At 40.9% G+C, this 22,222-nt stretch overlaps 1 protein-coding gene across 6 annotated transcripts; it reads left to right on the top strand.

Moving 5' to 3' along the window:
- Nucleotides 1-15: 15 nt before the first annotated feature.
- Nucleotides 16-22,014, top strand: MPHOSPH6 (M-phase phosphoprotein 6). 6 transcript variants are annotated; one of them, XM_017967016.4, is made up of 6 exons: nt 16-105; nt 1,459-2,221; nt 5,246-5,358; nt 17,658-17,748; nt 20,443-20,537; nt 21,382-22,014. In XM_017967016.4, the coding sequence occupies exons 2-6, from the start codon at nt 2,219-2,221 to the stop codon at nt 21,512-21,514; spliced, it is 435 nt and encodes a 144-aa protein (XP_017822505.1). In that variant the 5' UTR covers nt 16-105; nt 1,459-2,218; the 3' UTR covers nt 21,515-22,014. The 6 variants fall into 6 exon arrangements, with proteins under 6 accessions (XP_017822505.1, XP_078214524.1, XP_002761249.3 ...); XM_078358398.1 differs by having other exon boundaries at nt 16-133; nt 2,163-2,221; XM_078358397.1 differs by having other exon boundaries at nt 38-274.
- Nucleotides 22,015-22,222: the final 208 nt, after the last annotated feature.

Genomic DNA, 22,222 nt, shown 5'->3' with positions numbered 1-22,222 from the left:
CCGCGCATGTGCGGTGAGGATCGCGGCCGAGTGCGGCGCTGGGCGGGAGCCACCATGGCGGCCGAGCGCAAGTCAAAGTTGTCCAAGAATCTGCTACGCATGAAGGTGCGGGGACGCTGAGCCACGCCGGGCGGTAGGGGCACCCGGTCCTTCCGACTTGACCTGGGCCGAGGCGGCGGGCGGACGGGGGACACCAGAGAGGCCCCAAAGGCTTCCAGCTCTTGTGCTCATTCATTCACTTAGCGCCTGCTCTGCACTGTTTACTGGGAACCAGGTTGTGAATTAGGCTGACTCTCTTGGGAGGCCCGCGGGCGGATCGGAGCTTATATACACATAAGCAGCAGTCAAGGTACAGTTCACCAAGTTCAGTGAGGGTAGAAGCGCCGGGGACCCTGGGAACTCACTGAACTCGCGGAGTCGTGGTCCCTTTAGGTTACTGGGAGGGTGGGAGGCACAGCGTCTTAAAGTACGAGAAACTGAGTTCAGAAGTCCCAGAGGCAAGAAGGAAAAAGAAAAGCATGGAGATTTCCAGGAACTAGAGATAATTCCGTATGTTTGGAAGGCAAATACTAAGAAATGAGGTTGCAGAGTAGGCCATGGTCACAACGTGCAGGGAATTTTAGGCCTGATTAAGGATATTTTCCTTTATTTTGTGAGCAATGGAAAGCTCAAAAATAGCAAATATTTACATTTTTGGGGTACTCTATAATGTTTTAAGTGTTTTGCATATATTAACCTATGCAGTTCACAAAATGACACTTTGAGGTTACTACAGGCAGTAACTCTATTTTTGCAACTAAGGCAACCGAAACGGAAGTAAGTAACTTACCCAAAGTTACACAGCTAATAAGTAGTGCAGACGGGATGGAACTCAGTCTAGCTCCAGAACCCTGGCTCTTTATTACTACTCTAATGCCTCTCACTGAGCACTACTAATAGAGAGTAGCAAACTGTTACATGTCATGTTTAAAGAGGTGGAATTTCCAAAAAAAAGGGAAGGAAGCTATTCATAGTGTTTTGAAAGATTGGAGAGAGAGCCCATTCGCAGTGACTCATGTCTGTAATACCAGCACTTTGGGAGGCTGAGGTAGGCAAATCGCTTAAGCCCAGGAGTTTGATACCAGCCTGGGTAACGTGGTGAAACCCCATCTCTACAAAAAATACAAAATATTAACCAGGCGTGGTGGCATGCACCTGTAGTCCCAGCTACTTGGGAGGCTGAGGTAGGAGGATTGCTTGAGCCTGGGAGATCGAGGCTACAGTGAGCTGAGATGGTGCCACTGCACTCCAGCCTGGGTCACAGAGGGAGACCCTGTCTCAAAACGAGAAAGATTAGAGAGTAAACAATGAATGGGTGAATGAGGATAAATTGTAGCATAACTTATAGTTTGTCAAGCACTTTCATGGATAATAGCAAAATTTGAATCTTTACTGAACAGAGTTTGCTTTTGATTTTAGGATTTGTAATAACATTAATTTCAGAGAAGTGGAGTGAATTGGCCAAGCAGATACTGAAAAGATTAGCAATTGTTTTAGCTCTTGGAATAAGCCAGATGATGTACTACGTGACTCAGGCTCAAACTAAAGATCTGAGTTGCAACTAAAAAGGAGGACATTAACTTAAAATAAGTGTCCACCCCCACCAAGTGGGGAGACCCAACTGAACATTGGAAGCAAAGGAGAGAGAAGAAGATCACCCAAGTTCTCTATTTGTTTTAGAAGCTTTTGGTCATCGATAAGAAAGAACTTACTGGCAAGATAGCAGGAGACACTACCTGTACTAACTGAACAGAGTATACTGTGAAAAGGCATGGAGCAGCTGCACTTGAGTGCCATAGCCAGAGCTAAGTCCTATATAGCATGAGTCTCCAACCTCTGGGCCATGGACCAGTACCAGTCCAGGCCTGTTAGGACTGAGCCACACAGCAGGAGGTGAGTGGCAGGCAGCCAAGCAAGTGAGGGAAGCTTCATCTGCATTTACAGTTGCTCTCCACAGCTTGCATTACCACCTGAGCTCTGCCTCCTGTCAGATCAGTGGCAGCATTAGATTCTCCTAGGAACACAAACCCTACTGTGAACTGCACATACGAGCCACCTACCTTGCACGCTACTTAGGAGAACCTAATGCCTGATGGTCTATCACTGTCTCCCATCACCCCCAGATGGGACTGTCCCAGTTGCAGGAAAACCAGCTCAGGGCTTCTACTGATTCTACATTATGGTGAGTTGTATAATTATTTCGTTACATATTACAATATTAGAAACAAAGTGCACAATAAATGTAATGCACTTGAATCATCCCTAAACCATTTGTCCCCCCCTCCCCACCCCACCCATGGAAAAATTGTCTTCCAGGAAACCAATCCCTGGTGCCAAAAAGGTTGGGAACCACTTTTTATGGCAAGTATGAGGGTTGAGGATTTAATCCTGACTCACTTGAATGCTTCTGACTTGGTAAGCCATTGAGGGGTGATCCTGATGGGAAGCAGAAAAAGGAGGATGTGGATAGAAGGTCTGTCAGTATGGAATGGTTGTAGAGAGGGTGCTTATTTGTGATTTTAGCACTATTAGACTCTTAGAACAGGGCTTGGCAAACTTTCTGCAAAGGACCATATAATAAATATTTTGGGCTTATGAGCCAGGCAATCTCTGTTACAACTACTCAGCTCTGCCATTGTTGTTCAGACCAAATGACCATGGCTGTGTACCAGTAAAACTTTATCGACAACGACAGACATCCAGCCTGAGGACTGTATTGTGCTGATGTCTGCTCTGAGTCCTCACTAGTTTTAGAATGTGTTCTGAAATGCTCTAGAGTAAGAGAATTGAACTTCTACGTAAGTCTGGAGGTGCTTGATTTATATTCACAGTGAGTTCTATCCTTTCCCTATGTACAGAACATAAGTTTATGGCTCTTTTGTATACCCAAAGAATAGGTACCTGACTAAATGGGAGAAAAAAGGGCAGTTGGGCAATACTGATGAGTTTTACCATGAGGAATATTAATGATTAAATGAGGCATCTGCGTTTCAAGAAAACCATCCCAGAAAGAGAGTCTGGAAAAGTAAGACAAGTCTAGGTTCATTTACATTCAGAGAACCTTGACTGGGTGAGCTCTTTTGTGTCCCAGGGGTGCAGCCTAAGTACCAATGGTACAAGATGAACGAGAGTCATGGTCTATTCAGAACCGTAGTCTTGGGAGACACCAAAGCAGCACAATGCTGGATAATAATCCAGTGTTGATAAGGCTGTCTTGGAAAGGTGCTCCTTTATAGGAGCAGGCCTAGGAAGAGCCAATCGGGGAAGTCTTACTAGAGGACACATGCTGTGGGCCTACAAGAGTAAATATTGTGTGAGGCAAAAAATGGAAACATGTTGTTAAGTAGCAAAGGCAAAAGGACGTGGTAGTATAATGTGTACATTCCAGAAACTGCAGTTCTTTCCTAGAATGAGGATATAGACACAGGTGAAATGGGTAAGGACTACAAGACAGTAGTCTACAAACTTGTTTTCTTTTCTTATTTAAAATAGTAATGTATTCACAGGGAGTTGCAAAAAGTGTTCAGGGGTATCTTGGGCATCCTTCATGCCACCTCCCCCAGCAACAACATTTTATATCACTAGAGGACAATAAAGAGCCAGGACATTGACAGTGAGCTTACTCAGATTTCACCATTTTGCATGCACTCACTTTGTGCAGACAGTTGCTGGGTCATATGGCTAAGTGTATGTTTAGTTTGCTAAGAAACTGCCAAGGTGTTTTCCATAGTGGCTGTACCATTGACTTTTCCAGCAGCCATGTATGAGTGATCAGTTTCTTCACATTCTCATCAGCACTTGATGTTATCACAGGCATGTGTTACTTGACAGGGATACATTCTGTAAAATGCAGTGTTAGGGGATTTCGTCATTGTGAGAGCATCATAGAGTTGATGTACACAAACCTGGATGGGATAGCCTGCCACATACCTAGGCTGTATGGCACAGCCTGTTGTTCGTGGGCAACAAACCTGTACAGCATGCTGCTATACTGAATACTGTAGGCTGTTGTAACACGGTGGTAAGTATTTGTATATCTAAACATATCTAGACATAGAAAAGGTACAGTAAAAATGCAGTATTACAATATTAGGGGACCACCATCATATATGGGTTTCATCGTTGACCAAACATCATTTTGCAGCACATGACTGTGTTTTATTCATGAACGTTCTTAAGGTTTTTTCCATTTAACTTAGTAGTCATTGTTAAAGCCTTTATACCTAAAAAGGCTTGTGTTTCTTTTTGGAAGAACTGGAATAGAAAGAGAAGAAATATGGGGCCTGAATAAGGGAAATAAATGGGGGCACATAGAAACCAGTGGAAGCTGAAACCTAACTGCTAGGAGGCTCCTGGGTGTTTTCTGATTTTATTTTCTCCAGTGTTGGTATTTTATCATTTTGTTCTGGTTTGCCTCTTAAGTTTGTTCACTTGTTCCCAGAAGAAAAGTAGATATTCCTGCTGGCGAGAGACTAGCAGCAGGACTGTTATTTACTGCCGTATTTTGAGTCAGGTTTCTGCAGATTTGATAATAAGAGCAGCTGAAGAGTTTAGCAGCATTTCAGAAGACAAATAAAAAAGAGCAGACTTACAGATGCACCTTTGCTTCTGTCTACATTTATCGGGCGCTTACTGTGCTTCAGTCACCTTTCTGGGACAGATGAAGGAGATGACTCAGACACAGTCCCGGTCCTAAAGGTCTCCAGAAAAGATAGACACTCAAAAAGTTAAGATGTGGTGAGTCTGTTGGAGAGAGACGTGAAAGCATTTAGGACAGAGATACTGATTTTACTGGCACCTGCCAGGGATGGCATTACAGAAGTGGCGTAAGTTTACATATGTCAGACAGGTGAGGAGTTGGCCAGGTGGAAGAGGATAGGAAGAGCATTTCAACCCAAGATCAGCAGGTGCAAAAGCCAGTGGGCTCTGTGGGTGAGAAGACCCTTGAATGTGGTGTCTTAGCCCTTAAGTTTTCCAAAGGAAGCATACATTGTGCATTTTCACATGCCCCGACACAGTCCCTCATCATCTAGTGTAAAGGTGGAAGGGGACAGCTAAACCGTTTGATCATTTGCCCCAACTCTCAATCTCCAGGTAGGCTCCATAGATAACTGAGGGATAGCAAGTAGAAGGAAATTATTTGAGGTTTCCTCAGCTCTAAAATGGAAAAAGTTTCTGACATTGATTTTTTTTTTTCCCCCCACAGTTTATGCAAAGGGGACTGGACTCAGAAACCAAGAAACAACTGGAAGAGGAAGAAAAGAAAATCATTAGTGAAGAGCACTGGTACTTGGATTTGCCAGAGCTTAAAGAGAAAGAGTAGGTTTATTACAATTTCTGTTAATGATGCTTGGGCCATTCAGAAGGAAACTCCTGGTAAATTTAACTCATGATTCCAGCAACATAAAGCCCATGAAATAGTTTCTTTTCAGTTTGTTGAGTTAGGGGCACAAGTAAAAAATATTAAACCTATAAAAGTTACACATGGATTTATACATTTTTACTACTCCCTCCCCCAGCCACTATGTATCACGTTGTCCTTTTTTACATTGAATAAAGGAACCTAGCCCACATATCTCAGATAGTAACAGCAGACCTTTTGGGAAAGCTGTAATGTTCTATCACCTTAAGTTCTAAAGATTACATGTGTACTTCAGGCCTCTCCAGTTTTGTTTCAATTACACAGTTCATGATGTGGAGCATTTTAAGGCAGGTCAGGAGTTTTTGTTTGTTTCTCTTTTTGAAATTGTTACTACTTGTAGTACCATCCATTTTAGCTAACATTTACTGAATCTGTAGGGTGTACCAGGAACTGGGCTAAAACACTTTCCATCCTTAGTTATCGAATCTTCACAGCAAACTTAGGAGCTCCCTCCTGTCATTCTGTCCATTTTGTAGTTGAGGAACTGAAGCGTCAGGGAGGGTAACTTGCCTGGGGTCACCCAGCTAGTCAGTGCTGAAGCTGGGGTACACTGTTTGTGACTGGTGCCTGATCAACAGTTCTGAATGAGGGTGTGATGGGTTTATTTCATCCATTAATTCAGCTAAATGCTTCTGGGAGCTATTTTTCATTTTCTGTGATACTTTTGTTACCTTAGTAAGCTCTGTGGCATGATGGTTTTACTTAAACTTTGGTCAAAGGACTGAAGATGCTGCTTACCTCAGTCACATTTATATGACTTACCTTCAGATACATATATGTGTTTCCATTCTGCCCTTGACATTTGGGCTTTGATTTGGTATGTTATATTCCCTTGTTCATTTGGCTGACCTATGGACATTATTTGAAAGGTTAGATATCCTTCTCTAAAGATAGAAAGTATGTCCCACCAGGAGGAATGGGGGAAGGTCATTTTTTTCTCTACTTGTCAGAGGAAGCAAGATGTTGGTGAGGAGGGTGAAGATAATGCCAGGGCCGGGATCAGTGGTGGGAAGGGACCTTTGCTGCTAAGGAGCTATAATTTAATTTTATGCCTTGACTAAACTTGCCAAAGTATTCCAGCCAGTTGTTTATTAAAGAGCAGGACTGTGTCTATCTTGTTTCCAATAGTAGTCTCCCCCTCCCCAATACGCATATTGTTCACAGAAAATGACCTTTACATTTCTTTCCTGGGAAGATAAATGATAACATTTTGCCGTTACTCAGCATCTTGTTTATGTATAGGTGTGTGTATCAGCTCAGGATGTTGGCCCCAAAAGATGGTACTCTCAGATTGAGGAGACACTATCAAGGTGTGGGTGGGGCATAGGGGAACCCCTCAGGACAGTGTAGTACCTTCCTAGCTTGTGTAGTAGCAGCGATTACCAGCTGAGCTTGCAGAGTCAAGGGGCGGGTGGGGAATGGTGACCGAATCTGGAGATAAGCTGTGTAGAGAGAGCACCTTAAAAGACCTGCTACTTCCATCCAGGGGTACAGCCAGCGCAAGGTCATCCTAGCAAGGGAGGCATGTACCTGGCAGCAAAGGAGCCCTTCCATGCATTATATTCAAGTCACCCTCCCAGGCTAGAGAGCAGGGGTGAAGAAGGGAAGTAGATCTGAAGGGGTAAATGGATGACATCCTTGAAATTTGTGTTGTATTGTAGTTGTTGTCTTTAACACTCTTAAGTAGGGAGACCATGGAATGGATTGGTTAATTAAGCACATGGGCTCTGAAGTCAGGCAGACCTGGGTGTGATACCCTGCTCCACCACTTGTTTACTTGTCACCTTGGGTGAGTTACTTAACCTGTTTTGTGTCATTTGTGTGTTGGGTATGATGACAGTACCTGTCCAGTACATTCCGAGACGTAAATAAGGTAATGTATGTAAAACAGTCAGCACAGCGCCAGGCAGAAAGCACAGTGATTGTTGCCATTGTGTGTATTTCCTTATACCCGAATATAGGAAGGACACCCATTATTTCTCCTCATGTATATTTGTGCCTCCTTTTTTGCTAGTGTTATCTGAACTATTCCAGAGTGTTACTACTATCTGTGCAGTTGGAGATTGCATGTGTATATGCTCTCAAAGTCTCAAGTTTCCCGTTTTTAATGTCAGCTGTATCAGTCTGTAATTCAGTGAAGATAATGAAGGCTACTCAGTGTTAACACTGCCTCCCAGGGGACACCTTTAGCCAGTGACTAGACCATCTAGGGGAATCATGATCTGCCCCAACTTGGACCAACTGAAGGGCTTTCCTGACTCCAGAGCTCATATGTGGCTGAGGCCTTGGTATAGCCGCATTGCACATCATCGTCTCCCTCTGCCCAATCCTCCTGTCTGTTTTCCTAGAAGGGTGTCTGCTGAACAACACTTCCTACTAAATTTCCTGCATGTCACTCTGTCTCAAGTTCTGTTTCCAGGAAAGCTGATATAATATAAATTCCTAAGAGTGAAATTTACCAGATCAAAGATTTTGCTATGTGTTGCCATGTTGTTTTTCCCCAAAGGATGTGGCCCAGTAACAGTGTGCAAGTACAGGCAGTTTAATTGCTCCTTTGTCGTAGCAAGTTGTTTAAGAAGTATTTTTGGCTCTTGTGAGTCTTAGGCTTGTATTTTGTGGTCTAATTGGAGTCAGAAGCTATAGGGACCTGAAACTAAGAAGTTAGCGTGCCATACTTTCACTGATGCTGGTGGAAGATAGGAGCCTTCTGGGTCCGAGATGCAAGGGAGGGACAATATCCTTTCCTTCTGCCCATTTGAGATTCTTTAGTTGGGGTGTCTGTAACAAAAGACAGATTAACAAGAGAAAGTCATACACATTTATTTCATAAAAGTTTTATGTGACACAGGAGCCTTCATAAGAATATGAAGACTGAAGAATTGGTTGAACCTGAGTGTTTTTATGTTAGGTTTGGTGAAGAGTGGAAAGTTGTGGAGAAATAGGATAGGACCAAGTGGTATGAGCGAAAAGTAATAAGCTAGCAGAAATTTAGCAAGTCCTTTGTTCAGATTCCTCTCTGTCCCTTCCTCTTCTGAGATAAGGATGTTGCTTTCCTCTGAGTGTAGGGGGAACACCTCTCACGTGAGGGTTTTATGACCTGCTTCAGGGGATGGTCAGAAAATCCTACCTGCATGTCATTTTTCAGATTCCTCCAGCATAAAATACCAGTATGCCAGGATGCTATATTTTGGGCGTAATGTGTCCTGAACACCATCAGAGACAACGGACTTACCACAGAGAAAGCAGCACAAGCATCAAGTTTGTATCATTTCTCTTTTGTTCCCAATTCCTATGAGGGATGACATGAAGTGACCCAGGCGGATGCTGCGCACCCAGTGGATTAGCATCACAGCTGAGATCTCCTGATCTTAGGAAACTGGATTCTCAGATAACGGACCACAGGCAGACTTGCCTTCAGCCCCAAGAGAGGCCTCTGTATTATGCTGGACAGTAACCATATCTGCCCTTTGCTTTAGAGGAAGACCTTTTCAAGGCTGCTCACTATGCAGATATCCTTACAAAGATGGTCCAGGGCAAAAGGGCAGTTAGTGCCTCACTCGAAAAATGTTCAGGAATGTGAGCCCCACTGAGAATGGTTTCCTAACTGGAGTTTTGCCATGCATATTATTTGTGGCTTTAGGCAAGTCTGGCTTTTTTTCCTGAGCAGTAGTTTCTCATCTGCAAAATAGATGAAATAGATAATTTTGTGGGTGTGTTTTAATCCTAAAATTACAGAACCTCATTAATGAAAACTGGATCATTAAAATACAGAAACAGTTAAATTTTAACCATGCATGTAGATACAAAACGCCTATGCTCCTTTTTATATTAAAGTTATGGTGTCAATGCAAAGCCATGGTAAGACCTCTGAGGGGCCAGTGGTCCTGCTCTGAACCCAGTCCTGGCCTCTAGGGATTGCCTGTCTCTGAGTCCCTCATTTGTCTTAAGTGAAAGCTTCTGTGAAGTTGGAGATGGCATGTCTATATGGTGTTCTCCTGAGAGAGGTGATTTACTTGGGAACTGAGGAGGTCTCATCAGCCACTCACTCTATAAGGAATAAGACTGGACAATTGAAAGGGAATCCCAAGTGCATAGAAAAAGCTGAACAGCAAGTTCTGTGCCCAAATTTAGATTCCCTCAGGGATAGTTGGTTCTGAAGTAAGTGAGCTGCTGGCCGGATTAGAGGGCCAGTGAGAGAGGAACCAAAATCACAGTGGTTCTCAAAGGTTTGGAACTCAGGAGCTATTTACATTCATAAAAATTATTTAGAACTCCTGGAGAGTGTTTTACGTGATTTATATTTGTCAAAATTTACTATATAAGAAATTTTAGAAATTATTTAAATATTCATTTAAAAACAAACTCATTACATTACACATTTTTAATGAAAAATAACTTTTTCAAGACAAAAAATTGAGAAGAGTGGTACCATTTTCTATTTTTACAAATCTCTTTAACATTCTGGCGTAATAGAAGACAGCTGGACTCTGAACACCTGCAGTTGGCCTGGTAAAGCATGTTTTTGTTGAAGTATATGAAGAAGGTCCACCCTCACACAGGTGATACAGTTGAAAAGAGAGGAGTATTTCAATGGCCTTTTCAGGTCATTCTTCTTTGGTACGATTCCTCAATCAGTAGTAGTTTCTTAAGAGTAAATTGCAGTGTGGAATCTGAAAACACCAGTGAACTTTCCATTAGTCTTGGTCTGTCTTGTATTCTAAATAGATCTTTTACCCATATATGATTTCTTAACATCATGCATCTGTCATTTGGAAAATGAGTTGTATAGATTTTCCCAATGTTAACTCATCTTGTTATACAATATCAAAAATCACATTCATTAGTATCACCAGAAAAGTTTCATCAGAAAAGTCTTTTAAGTGTTGGGAATCTATCAAGCCCAAGATGACAGATACAAGCTATTCAGAGTTCTGACTTTTGCTTGAAAGCTTGAATTTTGTTATTGGCAATAAATAATGTCAGTTGTTCCCCTTGAAGTGTCAGGTTTGCTTTATTAATTTTCAAGAAAATGTCTGTCAAATAACCCAAACCCAAAAAAAACACTGCGGTGTCTCATTGAAAAAAATTGTCTGATTCATCTCTCAGTTCAGTCACACAAGTGCAGATATATTTGACTATCAAGAAGTATCTTATATGTAGTTTCTATTTTGTGCACAGAATGTTTTTTAAAGTAATTGAGGGCTAAGATTAAAAACAAATGTGTGGTGTATCATAAGAACATACTCACGTGAAACTGGCTTTTTCTTTGAACTTTGAGGGCCTAGCAGTGAAGCATATAAACTACTGGGATACTCTGGTATCACTACTGCTTTCACTCATGCTAAGATTTCATTTTGCCCATAGTTGCTTTCACAGTCTGCTAATGTCAACACAGTAAGAGACGACATCTTAGTGTTATCATGCAAGTAGTTCTGACCTCCTGCTACTCTTCATTCTCTCCATTCCAGCTGTCAGGGCTTTCTGTTTCTGAGGTCAGCTAGATTCCTTTCTCAGGGCCCACACTTAGGACTAGGCCCTCAGGTGTTCTTCACCTGGGCGTCCTCATATCTTGCTTCCTCACTGCCTTCTGGTCATTGCTCAGATGTCACCCCATCCAAGAGGCCTACCCAGACTATTTTTTATAAGACAACACCCCTCCTCTAGTCTGCCCTCACTGTCTTCCCTTAAACTGCTTTCTGTGGGGGTGGGGGTGGGGGGGGTGGGGGTGGTCGTTTCATACAGTGGAATGTACTTAAGTCTACAGCTGTATGTGTTTTGACTGCATGCATCTTTATAAACCATACTCCTGTCAAGGAAACATTTCCGTCACCCCATAAAGATCTTCACCCCTCTTTTTAGTCAGTCTCACCCCTGCTCTGACGCAAGCCCTGTTCTGATTTCTTAAACCATAGATTAATTTTGTCTATTCTTGAACTTCATAAAAAAGGAATCGTGCAATATGTACTTTATTGTGTCAGCAAAATGTTTTTGAGGTTCATCCTTGTTTTGAAACATCAGTAATTTGTTTCTGTTGCTAAGTGGTATTTCATTTTACAGATACACCACAGTGTATCTTCATTCTTCTATTAATGGACATTAATAGAAGTGTTATCGTAACACTTTCACTGAGGAAGTATGAGAGTTCAACATTTGGAATTATATATCTTTTTAATTTTATTCTAGTGGCATCTCATTATGGTTTTTAATTAGCATTTTCCTGATGACTAATAATGTTAAAGAACTCTTCATTGGATTGTTTCCAATTTTTTATTGTTTTTTTGAGACAGAGTCTCACTCTTCTGCTCAAGCTGGAGTGCGCTGGCACTATCTCAACTCACTGCAACCTCTGCCTCCCAGGTTCAAGCAATTCTCCTGCCTCAGCCTCCCGAGTAGCTGGAATTACAGGCATGCACCACCATGCCCAGCTAATTTTTATTTTTAGTAGAGATGGGGTTTTGCCATGTTGGCCAGGCTGGTCTTGAACTCCTGACCTTAGGTGATCCACTGGCCTTGGCCACCCAAAGTGCTGGGATTACAGGTGTGAGCCACCACACACAGCCTTGTTTTTTTACTCTTATGGATAAAGCGTTATGAACATTTATACTCAAGTTTTGTTTTGTTATGTTTTCATTTCTCTTGTAACTGTGGAATTGTACTTAACTTTAACAGAAATTTTCAGACCAGTTTCCAAACTGTTCTATGATATTACGTGTTCACTAAGGAAGCATTAGCGTCCAGTATTTGGAGTTATATATCTTTTTAATTTTAACTATTTTAGTGGCATCTCATTATGGTTTTTAATTTGCATTTTCCTGGTGACTAATAACGTTAAAGGACGTCTTGCTTTTTGGCTATTTCCACGTCTGCCTTTATGAAGTGCCTTTTCAAATATTTTGGCCATTTTAAAAATTGAGAAAGTTTTGTTTCTGGGTTTTTTCCCAAATAGTTTATATCACGTATTTGTTCACCCCCTATACATCCATCATTTTATTGTATTTTTTGTATTTTTGATACAGTAAGAGTAAGTTGCAGACATCAGTACATTTCCTCCCAAAATATTACACCATGCATATCATTAACTCAAACTTAAGTGTTTCTAGGGTTTGTTTTTTCTTTTGAGGCAAAACTTAGATAGGTCTGTGCATGTAGGAATTATTTATGTTCTGAATACAAGTTCTTTGCCACTTATATGTATAGTGAATATTTTCTTCTAGTCTGTTAATGTTGTCTTTTGATGAGTTTTTATCGTGTTGTTTCATTAATTTTTTTTCTTTTATGGTTTATTCTTTATGAGTCCTGTCTAATGAATCCTTGACTATGGCAACTTGGTTAGATATTTTCTGTTTGCTTCTAGAATTTTTGTAGTTTTAGTGCTGAAATTTTAATCTGTGGTTTGCCTCTAATTGTTTATGTACAGCATGAAGTAGATTAAAGGATATATTTTTCGTAGATAACCTGTGGCCCTATGAACTTTTTTTTTTTTTTTGAGACAGTCTCACCCTATTGCCCAGGCTAGGGTGCAGTGGCGCAATCTCAACTCACTGCAACCTCTGCCTCCTGGGTTCAAGTGATTCTCCTGCCTCAGCCTCCCGAGTAGCTGGGATTACAGGCGCCTGCCACCATGCCCAGCTAATTTTTGTATTTTTAGTAGAGATGGAGTTTCACCGTGTTGGCCAGACTGGTCTCGAACTCCTGACCTCAGGTGATCTGCCCACCTTGGCCTCCCAAAGTGCTGGGATTACAGGCATGAGCCACTGCACCTATTAAAATTTATTGAAAAAATCTTTTATACTCATTGCACTGTTTATCCCTAAGTATTTCTTAGTTTTATGTATCATATCAAACTCGTTTATTGTGTGTATGAATGGGGTTGGGGAGTGTGTAGAAATTGATGGTTGTATGTTAACTTTGTATTCTGTAATGGTAAAATGACTCACAAGTAGTTTTTTGTCGATTCCTTAAAAGTGATTAATTATGCAGATGATAATTATGTCATCTGCAAAGAAAGAGAGTTATACATTTTATCTCCTCTTGTTTTATTTCGTGGCTAAGGACCTCAGTACAATATTGAATAGAAATGACAAGAGTGCTCCTTGAGTTGTTTCTGATCATAGTTGGGAAGGCATTTGCTTTTTCTCTATTACATATGAAGTGCTGTGTTTTCATGAATGCCCTTTATCAATGTCAGAGATATCCTTTATTTTCCTAGTTTGCTGAGGGTTTTCATCATAAATGATGTTGAATTTTGTCAAATAATTTTTTATGAGAAGACCATGATTTTTATTTTGTTAATGTGTTGAAAACTGTATTGACTTTTGAATATCAGAACAGCCTTGTATTTCTGACATAGATTCTACTTGGTATTCATATGTAACATTTAAAATTTTTAAATTCAGTTTGCTGACATTTTATTAATGATTTTTGCATCTACGTTTATAAAAGATACTAGATTGTGGAGTTCTTGTTATGTCTTTGGTTTTGGCCATAAAATGAATTGGAAAGTGTTCCTGTCTCCTTTTCTCAGTTCTTGGTTTGTGTAAAATTGAAATTATTTCTTCTGTAAATGCTTGGTGAAATTCACCGGTGTAGCCATCTGGATCTGAATCTTTCTCTGTGAAAAGATTTTTAGTAATGAATTCCATGTATTTAATAGATATAGGACTAATCCAATTTTTCCCTTCAGATTTTTTTTTCAGTTATATAATTTCTTTTTTTAAAGTGTTTTTTCCTTTAATTATATAAATTCTATCTAGTGTTTTTTTGCAGTCTCTATTTCTTAATTCAGGCTTTCTATTTGTTTCTTCATTGCATTCATGTTTTCATTTAAATCCTTGAACATGTTTACAGTAGTTGTTTTAAAGTCCATTTCTACGACTTCATTCATCTTCTTCTGTTGTTCTTTCTGTGAGGGAATTACATTTTCTTGCTTCTTTGCATGTCCAATAATTTCTTATTGTGTGCTGCACATTTATATGTATTACATTGCTGACTGCCTAGATTTCGTAACTTTTCTTTTTTTTTTTGAGATGGAGTTTTGCTCTTGCTACCCAGGCTGGAGTGCAATGGCACGATCTGGGCTCACCGCAACCTCCGCCTCCTGGGTTCAGGCAATTCTCCTGCCTCAGCCTCCCAAGTAACTGGGATTACAGGCATGCGCCACCATGCCCAGCTAATTTTTTGTATTTTTAGTAGAGACGGGGTTTCATCATGTTGACCAGGATGGTCTTGATCTCTTGACCTCGTGATCCACCCGCCTCGGCCTCCCAAAGGGCTGGGATTACAGGCGTGAGCCACCGCACCCGGCCAGCTTTTCTTAATAGAGTGTTGACTTTTATTTCATTAGGCAGTTAACTTACATGCCAATCAGCTTGTTTTTGTCAGTGTGTGTTTTGTAGCTTCTACCCTGAAGCTAAATTGTCTCTACTCCTAAGATGTGGCCTTTCTGCTAAATCCACAGGGTGTTTAGCTTGGTCTCTTTCCTCTCTGGCCAGGCAGAACTCACACATTTCCTTTCTTTGTGCAAACTCTATTATTTCTTCGACATACAATTGCAGGGTAAATTTTTTTTCCTGGCTATGGTAGGCTGGAAAATAGTCCCCCAAATAACATCTAGGTTGGTTTTGATCTCTGGAACCTGTGAGTGTTGCCTTATATGGCAAAATTTACCTTGCTGATATATGAGTAAATTAGAGATCTTTAGATGAGAGATTATCCTGGATTATCTGTGCAGGCCCTAAATGTAATCACCTTTCCTTACAAGGAGGAAGCTGAGGAAGATTTGACACACAGAAGGCCTTTTACCCTTGGAAGCTTCTGGAGGGATCCCAGGCCTACCAACATCTGGATTTTGTACAGAACTGTAGGAGCATAAGTTTCTATTGCTTTAAGAAACCAATTTTGTCAGCTTAAATTTGTTATGGCAGCCGTGGGAAGCTAATACAGTTGGTATTCTCCCAGAAATCATCTCACCAGCAGTTATTTTTCTCCTAAATCTGAAGACTCATCCTCCACATGTGCAGCTTAATAGTCAGCCAAAGGTTCAAGGGAATCCCACATGCTGGTCCTGAATTCCATGGTGTAGCTCCCTTTCTGTGGTCTCCTCACCCAGATATTCCAGCCATCTGCATAGCCCCAAACTTCAGTTTGTGTCTTTGGTTTTTTTATGTTTTTTGTTTTTTGTTTTCAGCTGAAGCGGCAATGAAACAGTTGGTCTCTCTTGAGCTCAGCAAGACTGGGCCTTATGTGAGCTTCCACTCACTGCTCCACAATCTTGAAATTGCCCCTAGGTGGAAAACTGTGCATTCATGGGGCTTATTTCATTTGGTTTTCTTCTCTCAGGCATCATAGTCCTTTGCTTGGACTGGTTCATTATCTTAAAATAGTCATTTAATATTTTGTCCTGTTTTATAGTTATGGTGTGGGAAAGCTAGTTCTGTACTAATTACTCCCCTACCGCTAGGGATGGAATAACCTATATTTTCATCCATTTTATGATATAAATGTTTCATTCATTATTTAGCCCTTCTTTCTATAGATTGTAACCTCCATGAGAGCAGAGGCCTTTTTTTTTTTTTTTTTTTTTTTTGCAGACGGAGTCTCTGTCACCCATGGAATGCAGTGGCATAGTGTTGGCTCACTGCAACTTCCACTTCAGGGGTGCAAGCAGTTCTCCTGACTCAGCCGCCTGAGTAGCTGGGACTGCAGGCGTGAGCTACTATGCCTGGCTGAGGCTCTTTTATTGGTGGCTGTTTCCACAGTTTCTGGAACAGTGCCTGCACGCAGTTTGGTTTAGTAAGTGTTTGTTGGATGAGGGAATCTTTATGAGAATCAGAGCCTACTCCAGCAGACAAGCCTTAAAGGCCAGATGTTTGCTTTCTTGCCATACGTAAGGGTTTATGGCCAGGCTGGAGACAGATATGTCACCATGGATTTAGCGTTTTGAACTCGTGACTCAGCAAAGAAATTCTGCTGGAGACAATAAGGTCCTGGTCCAGGGGAACGCAGCCTGCCCCGATGCTGTCAGTGCTCAGCCCTGTCAGCAGCAGCACCGGTTTTCCTAGAGTCATTTTCTGTAGCATGATTTTGGTTTCGGTGCAACTACCTAGCAACTGTTACTTCTGCCCATCTTCCAGTTCTGCCCCTCCAGCCTTCTCTGTGATTCTGAGATGCCCAGTATACTCGGCCCTTTGTATCACAGATTTTGGTCTCCACAAGGAGTCCTGGAACCAATTCCCCTTGGAAATAAAGAGCCTACAGTATTCTTACAGTAAATTCCTTCTCTGCTAAAGTCATCCAGGGTCAGTCTTTGGTGTTTATAGCTAAGGGTTCTGACTGATGACACCGCTAAAGCTGCCCAAGCCCCTGAGTTCCCACTTCTCCTAGATATGGAATAAGAATTTGGTGGAGACCAAAATCTCAGAAGTCACTACTAAAAAACTTACCTGTGTAACCAAAACCAGCTGTTCCCCCAAAACTATTGAAATATCTTTCAAAAAATCTGTGTATAAGTGCACCACACAGCTCAAACCTGTGTTCAAGAATCAGCGTAAATGCAAGTGTAAAAAAGACTGGAAGGAAATGTCCCAACATAGTAACTAACAGTCCTTTTTAACCTCTTGGTGGGGAATTTCCAGGCAGGTTATAAACCCATACTTTATTCTGCTTTTCAAATTATGTTCCTTGAAAGGTGCTACTTTGATAATTAGAGAATGGAATTTTTGAAATCCCTGAGAACGAAAGACAAAACATGCCAGGAACTTTTGTAAAATGGTTTGCAGTAGTATATCATTGTATATTGTATGTGTATTTTTATATACACATTATTTCCTTTCTGAAAAAGAATTGAAAAAACAGTTTGGTGAGGGGATGTAAACACAAAAGAAACTTTGCTGCATCCTTTGCAAATTCAAGTTTATTGTAAATACCTTTGGTCTTTATATCATGTAGGTATTTATGCAAATTAAATGTGGTGGTTAAGAGGGGCTATGCCTCCAGCCTGCTGCTCTTGTCTCCTCATGCCTTTGCTGACCAAATTAATCAGTTTTTATTTTTAACCCTAAGTTGGAAATCTTACTGTATTTTTACTTCATTCTATTGAGAACCATAAGGTTGATTTTTTATTCAATGTTTTGGCTTTTATTTGCTGTGCTTTATATAAGGAGACATGGTATTAATATAGGTTTATTTTCCCATTTAGGAGTTTCATAATAGAAGAGCAGAGTTTCTTATTATGTGAAGACCTTCTCTATGGAAGAATGTCATTCAGAGGATTTAATCCTGAGGTTGAGGTATTAAATATAATTGCTTCAAATTTAAACTTTTTCCGATTGAATATTTTCTGCTAATAATTGGGCTTAGGTGTTTCCCCACCAGGTGCAATTTCTACTTGTTATATAGAAAATAACAAGTCTTGAAATATTGCCATAGCTATTTAAAGAAATTGCAGGCATTGCAGTCTAGTTTTATGGTAGAGGCGAGTAGATGATTTAATATAGCAGTATGCAGCCCTTGGCAGTGCCACTGTAAATATTAGAATTTCAACTTGAGTCTTGTACAGCAGTGTCAAGATTTTATTCATATGATGCTGTTATGAAAAGTTATTTTCTGGCATCTATAAATGTATTTTTTTCTAATAGAAAAATGTTACTTTAGAATTGTGTAATTTGACTTTTTAATCGACAGGTTTTAATCCAAGATTGTAAGTAGATTTTTAAATGAATCCTTTGGAAAGTTTGTTTTGGAAAATGAATCTTTGCCTTATAACTGAGCTATTCATTTGAATTTTCCTGCTCCAGGATAGAGAAGCAGAGCTTTATTTAGCAGATATTCATTAGACCTCTGGCTCATATGTTAAAAGCCATCCTGTCAGGTACTTGATGAACCCAATGGACGCTTGAGATATAAATCTTTAGTTTTGTAAATATTACTTGAAGCCAGGATTTCTCGCCCACGGCAGTGTTGACATTTGGAGCCAGATAATTCTTTGTGGTGGTGGCTGTCCTGAAAGGATGACGACCCACATGTCCTCTGTTCTCTACCAACTAAATGTCATGAGCACACACACACCGCACCCTCTAATCCAGTTGTGGCAACCAAAAATGTTTCCAGACACTGCCACAGGTTCCCTGGTGGGGAGAATCATCCCCATTGAAGAACCACTTCTCCACGAGCTGTAGTTAGCTAATCCAGTTGCCAGAGTTTATAGAAAGATTGTAGGTTGATTTTCCTTTTCTGCTTTTTTGGTGAGGTGGAAGGAGGCATATTGATAATTAAGGTGTTATATTTACTTTACACAGAGTCAAACACTAGAAGTGTTTGTTTTTGGTATATCCTGGTCTTGCTTTGACCTGCTTTAAGTTTTAGATTGAGAAGGAAAGGGTTGGGCAGTGGGTGAAGAGGGAAGAAAAAGGCGGTGGATTCTGAACATGCTGTATCCAAAGAATGGAGTTGTGGATAGGTGGGCGTTCCAAAGTACGTCTGCTACAGTGGGAAAGGAGGGGTGCGACTGCCCGCAGAAGGTGATGGCGGGGGGCAGGGGCGGGTGTTAGAAAATGTCCCCAGTTACTGGGTTCTGTAACACTGAGTACAGTCCTCCTGGGAAAAGGTTTTGAACTATTATCACTCTTTTAAGCCTTAGAAAAACTAGTTGAGACTGGCTTCTTAATCTTTTATTCCTTATCCTCCTCTTGCTATAAAGAAGAGATTACACATTTAAAAAAAAAAAAATAAGGTCACAGGATAATTATCACAAAAAGGTTAATATGAAAGAGATGGAGGAGAGACCCGTATCACATGGATGTTACATGGGATGCATTATCCACCCTCAGGTTTAGGAGGGTGAGGCTGAGGTGCAGATTCCCTCCATTATACCAGGGTCAAGGTTCCAGTTCTCCCGCCTCCTCCACCCACCATCACCACCACCCAAGAGATGCATTAAAAATTACTCTTGACTGCTGCCAAGTGCAGTGGCTCACGCCTAAAATCCCAGCACTTTGGGAGGCCAAGGCAGGCGCATTATGAGGTCAGGAGTTCAAGACCAGCCTGGCCAACATGGCGACACCCCATGTCTACTCAAAATACAAAAAATTAGGCCAGGCACAGTGGCTCAAGCCTGTAATCCCAGCACTTTGGGAGGCCGAGGCGGGTGGATCGCGAGGTCAAGAGATCAAGACCATCCTGGTCAACATGATGAAACCCCGTCTCTACTAAAAATACAAAAAAATTAGCTGGGCATGGTGGCACGTGCCTGTAATCCCAGCTACTCAGGAGGCTGACACAGGAGAATTTCCTGAACCCAGGAGGCGGAGGTTGCGGTGAGCCGAGATCGCCCCATTGCACTCCAGCCTGGGTAACAAGAGCGAAGCTCTGTCTCAAAAAAAAAAAAAAAAATATATATATATATATATAGATAGAGAGAGAGAGAGAGACAGAAAAAAAAAATTAGCTGGGTGTGTTGCAGGCACCTGTAATGCAAGCTACACTGGAGGCTGAGGCAGGAGAATCGCTTGAACTCGGGAAGCGGAGCTTGTAGTGAGTTGAGATTGTGCCTGGGTGACAGAGTGAAACTCTGTCTCAAAAAAAAAATTACTGTTGACTGTTAGTTCTTCTTCATTTGGCTCAAAGACAGGGTAAGGGAAGTTAAGAGAAAATCTGAAAGTTTATCTCTTCCCCCACTCACTGGAATATGTCAGCAGTATGCCTGCTTTAGATATGAGTCACTAATACTAAGATTTATGATCTTAAATACACTTTCAATTCACACTAAATATAATCCAGTGGTGCTTCGCCTTACTGTTTTTTTTGACTTAGAGCTGACTTTTGTTAGACTGTTGCGGTATCGAGTATTACAGAGAATCGCTTATCAGTTTTGACTAGTTCTCTAGAGTATTTGACTTCAGTTTCTCTGCCTTCAAATAAGTTTGACATCAGTTCCTTTCACAAGCCTTTTCTAGCCTGAAGGTCAGCACTGGTGTATTTTTCAGAAATTGATGCTTCATATGAATGCTAAGCACAAAGCAGAAGAAGTTGAAGATGAAACAGTGGAGCTCGATGTGTCAGATGAAGAGATGGCTAGAAGGTAACTCTCCTGGGCAGCAGCTTTCTCATCTGGACCAAGCATTCGTTGGCTCTCCCAGGAATACTCCTCTTACCCCACAGTCCACGGCAGCTTTAAAGGGAGTCCCCCAGTAGGACAATGACCATGATTGGCCTTCTCTTACGTGGCCTGCGGGGGCCACAGACCTGTCTTAGGCTGCCAGATGAGAGCCCATTTCCAGTGCTGCAGGAAATATGTATTTTAAAATGTACAACTCAATTTGTTTAGGCAACTCCAAAATGGCAAGGAATTTAATCACTCTTAGAGAAGTTCATAAATTGTTAAATTTGATGGTTTATTTTAATCATATTTTTCTTTTTCTTAATCTTTTTTATTGCATATTTGGTCTGATATTCCTGACAAGGCTTGATTCGTGTGTGTGTGTGTGTGTGTGTGTGTGTGTGTGTGTATTACAATTCTTTTTTTATGTATATACTTTAAGTTCTGGGGTACATGTGCAGAACATGCAGGTTTGTTACATAGGTATACATGTGCCATGGTGGTTTGCTGCATCCATCACCCCATCATCTACATTAGGTATTTCTCCTAATGCTGTCCCTTCCTTAGCCCCCAAGCCCCTGACAAGCCCTGGTGTGTGATGTTCCCTTCTGTGTCCATGTGTTCTCATTGGTCAACACCCACTTAAGAGTGAGAACATGTGGTGTTTGGTTTTCTGTTCTTATGTCAGTTTGCTAATAAGAATGATGGTTTCCAGCTTCATCCCTGTCCCTACAAAGAACATGAACTCATCCTTGCTTATGGCTGCACAGTATGATTCCTACCTTTTTATTTGAAATTAAACATTTGCTGTCTGTCCTCTTGACAGATATGAGACCTTGGTGGGGACAATTGGGAAAAAGTTTGCCAGAAAGAGAGACCATGCCAATTATGAAGAAGATGAAAATGGAGACATACAACCGATTAAAGCAAAGAAGATGTTCTTAAAGCCTCAGGATTAAGATGATGCCTTGAGCCGTGGCCCACGGGAGCTTCATGGAAGTCAGCGGCGGATCTGGAGCGCACCCCGGTGGCGGCTCTGTAGTTACTAATACTGTAATGTTTACTTTGTAAAGAGATGTATCATTTTAGAAACATGCTGTTTTTGAAACAGATGTTGATGGATGTTGTACATCCTTTGCTTAATGGCGTTCATTCAGAGTGGATTTTTACCCCCCAATCTTCAAATGTACGTTGTTAGAGGGCCCCTTCCTGAAGAGTGTTTTGACCTCTGGTTTCTCTTAATACAGTTCTCCAGTCACTGACCTTGAATTGACTCATGTAAACCAATGCCAAAGTTTAAATTGCCCTTTATTATATTTATCAAGAATAAACATGCCTCTCCGGCCTTAAGTATTTACATGCTACCAGGCCATTGTCAGTTTATGGTATTATGTTGTTTTATTTAAAGCATTGAATTAATAGAAAAAATTATTCTGTAATAAAAATCTACTTTGACATACTTTCTGTATTTTCTTGTACTTTCAAATAATATTTTCAGTTTGATTCAGTAATACAACTCTTTTCCACATAGTAATTGTAAAAAATAGCTGATCAGAATGTAGTGATGTATGAGGTTGAACCATCAGAAATTGCCTCTTATGGGTCAAAAACAACCGTCAATTTCTTACATTATAGCCCAGTAGAATTTATCACTAACAAATGGTCCA

This window comes from Callithrix jacchus, chromosome 20 (genome assembly GCF_049354715.1).
Source record: "Callithrix jacchus isolate 240 chromosome 20, calJac240_pri, whole genome shotgun sequence".
NCBI lineage: Eukaryota > Metazoa > Chordata > Mammalia > Primates > Cebidae > Callithrix > Callithrix jacchus.
This window is presented reverse-complemented; position numbering and strand designations above follow the sequence as displayed.

What these genes read in the sequence shown, in the direction of transcription:
- MPHOSPH6 (XM_002761203.7), top strand. Translation starts at nt 55, where the DNA reads ATGGCGGCCGAGCGCAAGTCAAAGTTGTCCAAGAATCTGCTACGCATG. An exon ending in AGAATCTGCTACGCATGAAG is followed by an intron (nt 106 to 5,245) that starts GTGCGGGGACGC and finishes TTCCCCCCACAG; the next exon opens with TTTATGCAAAGGGGACTGGA. An exon ending in GATTTAATCCTGAGGTTGAG is followed by an intron (nt 17,749 to 20,442) that starts GTATTAAATATA and finishes TGTATTTTTCAG; the next exon opens with AAATTGATGCTTCATATGAA.